Source organism: Chelonia mydas, chromosome 1 (assembly GCF_015237465.2).
Source record: "Chelonia mydas isolate rCheMyd1 chromosome 1, rCheMyd1.pri.v2, whole genome shotgun sequence".
Lineage (NCBI taxonomy): Eukaryota > Metazoa > Chordata > Testudines > Cheloniidae > Chelonia > Chelonia mydas.
In genome coordinates this window covers 7,635,231-7,641,793 of record NC_057849.1, presented here as the reverse complement: position 1 = coordinate 7,641,793, position 6,563 = coordinate 7,635,231, and the positions used below count along the sequence as shown (strand labels likewise).

The 6,563-nt window shown below is 48.7% G+C and overlaps 1 protein-coding gene across 1 annotated transcript; it reads right to left on the bottom strand.

The window, feature by feature from the left end:
• Nucleotides 1-4,771: 4,771 nt before the first annotated feature.
• On the bottom strand, nucleotides 4,772-5,734 carry LOC119565318 (olfactory receptor 52K2-like). Its single transcript, XM_037889822.1, has one exon. It carries the CDS (start codon nucleotides 5,732-5,734, stop codon nucleotides 4,772-4,774), a length of 963 nt encoding a protein of 320 aa, XP_037745750.1.
• Nucleotides 5,735-6,563: the final 829 nt, after the last annotated feature.

Here is a 6,563-nt window from a genome sequence, read left to right as displayed (position 1 = left end):
CTTTGTTCAGGACAGACTGGGACACAGTCCTGCCCCGATTGAAGTTCATGGCAAGGTTCCAATAGGAACATGGCCTAGGTATAGATTTGGGTAGCTGAACGCGCTTGCCTTGGGGAATAGCTGGGGTATGGGCTTGACAAGGCCATTGGGTAATAACCTGGGTAAAGACTGGAGAAACGGAGGGACAGGCTGCCCATGTGTAAAACAGGCAGAGAATGGAGGGCTGGGTTTCCTGAATTGGATTCAGTTGATACAAGGCTAGATGACCTGATTACCCATGATCCTCTTGGGAACAGCAGGTTCAGCATGCATTCCTGGATCTGCTTGGCCTTCACCCACCCAGGTCTGTCGTGATCTCTTCTGGACGTGTGTTTTTAGTGCAATGCACAACAGTCTAAGCCCTGCAGAGGAATTATGATATGTGACCGAATGCACCCTTGTATTCACACCCTCCACGTTATTGTGATAATCTTTGTACAAAATATGAGTTGTGAGGTGTCGTTTGAAAACTGATAACCCACTGGTCAATGATACACATGACGAAATGTGTGTAGCAACAGTACATGTTACGGGATAAACAGAAGCTGAAATTAGGTCTGAAATGTGTTTACAAGACAAGTCTGGATAACCCATTTTCTCAAAGACAAAGGACAAGCTGACACCCCTAACCAGGGCAATCAGCTACCAAGTAGCCATTCCTTGGCAAGGAAGGGGGCAGCAACAAACAGTCTTGCATTGTAGCAAACACCATCATGGATCCTCTTTCACCACAAGATTCCTTGAGTGCATCTTCACGGCAGGGGTAATTCTCGGAAAAACGAGTTTCAAAGCGGGACAGGACTATAAAAGTGATGGGCAAAAACACTGGTTTGGACAATATCCCATTTCACTGTGAACATTCAATGGACTTATGATATGGACAAAAGCAAGCAAAACCTGCAGGGGCAGCTTGTTGCAACTGCCAGCAACTGGACACATCAGATCGTGACCCTGTCAAAGGAAGAGAGGCCGTGTTTTGGGGGTGTCTCAGATGTTGGACCATACTGCTGTGGTCAGGACTCGGTGTTGCTGTGGATTTTGTATTGTTTTGTATTGTAACTGTACTGGTGTTATGTTGCATATGGAGATAACGTATAAGTAATGTAGTAAGCCCTCCAAACCCTACAGTGTACTAGACAACCCGGACCCAACCTTCTCGGGCCCACTCTAATGGGAAGTCTGGAACACCAATTGGAATAGGTGTGGTATGCCCGTACGAGAGAAGGTGCAGGGCACTATACTACACAAGGGGCAGTGGGACAAATGGAATATCGACACCTTCCCCCTTGATGCCTGGCCCTACCAGGAAGTGTGTCGCCATATGTCCTATGCTTTTCCAGGGATACCTGGACAGGAGGATCCCAAAAGAAAAAGAAAAAGAAAAAGAAAAAAAGGGGGTGGAGTGTTAGGATATAGATATTCAGGCCTGTCTGTAAAGGCCAAGACTCTAAGAATTTAGGTGTATTCTTATCACTTGGCCAGTTAGAGGTATAAAAGAAATAATAAAAATCACTGTCTGCCAATGTAAGGTCCTTCTCTTACTGTGACAGTCTGAGGCCCTGTGCTTAGTCTAAGGCCTTTGGCTAAGCAACAGAGGCAGCCATAAGCTGGGAAGCGACCGGTCACATCCTCACATTCCAAACTAGTCACATTGAAAGAAGGTGCTATTGGGCTGTTAGGATACAATCCTGTCCTGATAATGCCTATCACCTCCAGAGAAAGGGAAGTGCCTAGAAGATGTAAAAGGAAACTTAGTTTGATAGCATCCTGTCTGGCAAGAACTCACTTATCAATAGCTGGGATGTGAAATCCTCGCTCCTGTATTGTTTTGTCATTATAGTTCCCACTTTGCTATTGTTTGTCTGTATAATCTCTGTCTGGTTCTGTGATTGTTCCTGTCTGCTGTATAATTAATTTTGCTGGGTATAAACTAATTAAGGTGGTGGGATATAATTGGTCACATAATCATGTTACAATATGTTAGGATTGGTTAGTTAAATTTCAGGAAAATGATTGGTTAAGGTATAGCTAAGCAGAACTCAAGTTTTACTATATAGTCTGCAGTCAATCAGGAAGTGGGTGTGGGTGTGTGGGGTGGGGGAAATGGGAACAGGGAATGGGAGTAAGGGAATTGGAATGATGTTTGGCTAAGGGCAGGAATGGGAACAGGGACACAGGTGTAAGGCTCTGTGGTGTCAGAGCTGGGAAGGGGGACACTACGGAAGGAAACTGGAATCATGCTTGCTGGAAGTTCACCCCAATAAACATCGAATTGTTTGCACCTTTGGACTTCGGGTATTGTTGCTCTCTGTTCATGCGAGAAGGACCAGGGAAGTAAGTGGGTGAAGGAATAAGCCCCCTAACACACCCCAAGGTATCTCTCCCTTCCACGTCTCTCTCTTTCATCTCAAAAGACAAAAGAAACACCCTTTGACGTGGGTCAGCCCTGGTGCTGGGAGCATGTGGGGAGAATCTGGTCTTGAACCAAGTTTGTTAAGTTTTAGTTCCTAGAAAGGGTTTGATCTTTATTTCTCCTGTAACCATTCCTGACTTTAATGCCTTATACGTCTACTGGGGTAAGACCGATCTCTTTGGAGTGAAATAAACTTGCTTTATTCTTTAATCAAAAGTAACCCAGTGTTGTGTTTAAACTGAATTGTGTGGCTAACTCCATGTAAAGCAGCCAGCTGTTGGATATTGAGCCCTTAGAGGGGCAGCGGGCCTTAAATATCTGAACTGTCCAGGAGAGGGCTGGACAGCGCAGAATACACTTTCCTTTGGGAAACCCATGCCAGGGGGACGTGCCTGCAGGAGTCTGTCTTTGCACCGTGCACCGCAGCTTGGTTGCAAAAAGAGCAGTCACACCTTATAGCACACCTGGTCTTGGCTCGGTCTGCATGGAGGGAAGATACCTGGGCAGCTTCACCATCCACCCAGGTCCCCATTGGTTGGTTCCGCTAAGGATGCTCATCCAGCATGGGGCTTGTCCAGTGGACTCTCAGCCTCGCACTGTCTTCTCCCTGTTCTCTGGGGTAATGGTATGCAGCAGGGAGGACAGAAATTGGTCGAGGGGTTGCTCTCACCCTGCCATGTCCATCTGTCCCGGTGACAGCTGTGTTTGGACCTCTCTTGGCAGCCTGTCCTTGGTGATTCTTGTTTTCCTCGTTCTCCAAATGTCTCGCATGTGACAGCGCTGCTTTTTGTTAGCATTCGTCATTGGTCTTTCCAATATGTGGTCCATGCTCCGAGATCAAGTCTGATTTGTGTCTGATTTGAATAAATACAAGCGGTTGCCCTGAGATTGCTTTGGAGGGGCACTGGAGGGAAACACAAGCCAGACTTAGGGTCAAATTCTCAACAGCACCTATGTGGCTTAGGAGCCCAAGTGCCATTGACTTTCAGTGAGACTTAGGCTCCTCTGGGACAGATTTTTAAAGGATTTAGGCACCTAAAGATGCAGGTAGGTCCCCAGTGGGATTTTCAGAAGCATCCAGGGGCCTTTGAATCTTTAGGCACCTAAATACCATAAAAATCTGGCCCAGTGTCCCTCAATCACTTTTGAAAATTTTACCCATCAGTCCCAACAGGACTTGGTCACTTGCGGCACGTCTCCACAGCCAGCGGCTGCGAACCTCTGAGCTCGGGCTGACACGTGTCGGCTGGTGCGGCTCGTGCTGCCCTGTTATGAATAGCTGCGTGGCCAGTGGTGCCAAGGTGTGGCTCGGGCTGGAGCTCAGGGTCTGAAGCACAGCTCCCCTCGCTAGGCTTCAAAGCCCTCGTGCCAGCCCTCGTGCAATATCTACACAGATATTTTTAGCATGGAAACGCAAGCCCCCCGAGCCACAGTCCGTAGCCCTGGGCTGGCAGGCTCACTGCTGCAGGCTGCGGGGACGTACCCTTAAGCGGTGCTTTTGAAAATGCTCCCCTGCAAGGCACCAGGGGCCAAATCCTGACAAGTCAGAATGGTCACAAATCTTTGATTTTTCAAATAACGTTGAAATTTTTTCCCCAAATTTTGGAAACCAGTAAAAATTTTGACAAAGAAATCACAGTATTTTTCAACTAGCCAGAGAGCCGGCTGAAGTTTCAAAAGAACATTTTCAAAAGACCCTCATGGAACTTTCCAAAAACGGTGTTGACATTAAAAAAAACCCATCAACAGTTAAACAAATGGCACTGACGTAACTTCCAAAAATGTCATTGACATTTTAAAACAACACCTCGGAATAGGAAACCCTGGGAGAAAAAGGTCTAATCAAACACTAAAAAACCTTAGCAAAAAAGTGGACTGAGTTTTCAGATAGCTCTGCTGAGATGCCAGATGGGGATAGTAATAGCTCAGAACCCCTCAGGATTAGTCCCATTGGCTTCAATGGGCATCGGGCTGCTCAGCGCCTCTTGGCAGCTGGCCCTGTACTGTCAGCAGGTGGGATACCGGTAGGCAAGCCATTCATTGGGTTTTAAGGCAGACTGAGCTGGTTCTGTATCCTTTGTCCCCTGTCCGGTGCTGCTGTCCAACCAGCCATGGTTATCTCTGGTATCATGCATGGAGGAGGCTGTTTCGCAGAGTGTGTTGCTCCACCCCTGCCGGTGTGAGCTCACATGCATTGTGCGCCATGACCTCACACGCACTGTGCATGCGATGTCATGCTGCTGGGGGCGGGGCCACACAGGCAAAGGCGGGGACAACGGAGGGGAGGTCCTGTATTCTGGGGCTGGGTCAGTGGCCACCCTACATACTGGCTTCTGCTAAGATCTTTCTTTGGCCAAAGAGCTTAAAGACCCGTTTCCGGATCTGCTTGGACTTCATGCCGTAGATGACTGGGTTTAGCATGGGGGGAACAACGAGGTACAGGTCAGCCACCAAGACCTGGGTGTGAGGAGCAAGGCTGAGGTCCAAAGTATGCAGGTACATAGAAAGGAGCCCTCCCAAGTAGAAGAGCAGGATGACACAGACATGGGAACCGCAGGTGCTGAAGGCCTTGAGACGCGCTTCCTGAGTCGAGAGCCGTAGGACGGAGCGGAGGATTATGCCGTAAGAGCAGGTGATGAAGATGAAGTCTATCCCCACTAGGGCTGTGGCCATAGTGATGCTGTACAGGTGGCTGAATGCCGTGTCTGTGTGGACCAGCTCCATCATGGTCATGTGCTCGCAATAGGAATGAGGGATGACATTCGTTTTACAGTAGGGCAGACTGGTTAGAAAGCAGGTTAAGGGTGTTACAATCCCCACTCCTCTAGCAAGGGACAGTAGCCCAATCTGGGCAATCTTTGAGCTGGTTAAGATAGTCTTGTATCTCAAGGGGTTGCAGATAGCCAAGTATCGGTCTAAAGACATGGCCAAGAGCACCCCCGACTCCACTATAGTGAAGGTGTGGATGAAGAACATCTGGAGGAAGCAGGCCCCGAAGCTGATCTCTCTGGAATCCAGCCAGAAGATGCTCAGCATTTTGGGGACAATGGCAGTTGAGAGGACCAAATCAATGACTGCCAGCATGGAGAGGAAATAGTACATGGGCTCATGGAGGATCTCCTCCTGCTTTACAACGAAGAGGACAGTACCATTTCCTAGCAGAGCAATCAGATACATGAGGCAGAAGGGGATGGAGATCCAGACATGCTCAGATTCGAGGCTGGGGATGCCGGTCAGCAGGAACGTAGAGGGGTTAGGGCAGGTCTCATTGAAGGTTGACATGACCTACAGCAGTCGTGGATCAATCGATTTGCAGAAGGTCTTTCCCTGCAATACAATAATTGAAGGGCTGGGATTTTTTCGGGATGCTGGACATTTTTCAAACCCAGCACAAGCTCATTTGGTTTATTCAGGCCAAAGTGTTCAAAGCTCGGTGCCTTAAATTACGCTCCCAAATTGGCAGCGTAGTCTGGAGGGGCAAAGTGGTCTAGTGGGGAGGGCACTGGACAGCAAGTCAGGAGACTTGAGTGCTGTCCTGGGCTCTGCCACTGAGCTGCTGGGTCACCTTGGGCCAGTCACTTGCCCGCTCTGTGCCTCAGTTTCCCCTTCCTTTGTCTGTCTTGTCTTTTTCCTTTGTAAGCTCTTCCGGGAAAGGGCTCTCTAGCGTGCACATGTGTGTGTACAGCTGCTAGCACGGTGAGGCCCTGATCTGAGCTGGGGCCCACAGTTGCTATTGTACTGACAGATGGGGAGAGTAGGGCACAGAGATTTCCATGCCCTGCCCTCTTTCCGCAGCCACCTTCCATGAACCAAGTGCAATCGGGAGACCCATGAGCCTCTACGAGGATCCCTCCGCATACTCAGCGATAAGAAGAGGAAGATGAGGACTGAGGACATAAGATAATGTTTTGGGGACAGCAGACAGCCCTGGCTACTCCCTGATCAGTCTATGCCCCTGTACAGCTATTGCAGTGCGTTGTGCCAGGGGTGAATCTGGCCTGATATGTCCATGGCAAAATGAACCAGAGAGAATTGCAGCTGTTTGATCATTGACAATTACAGCTGGTGAATCCAGAGCTGTGAGTTAAGAACGTAATCAAGGATGTAAACA

Bases quoted from the DNA above. Each gene is read 5' to 3' on its own strand.
- LOC119565318 (XM_037889822.1), bottom strand. From the start codon at position 5,734: ATGTCAACCTTCAATGAGACCTGCCCTAACCCCTCTACGTTCCTGCTG.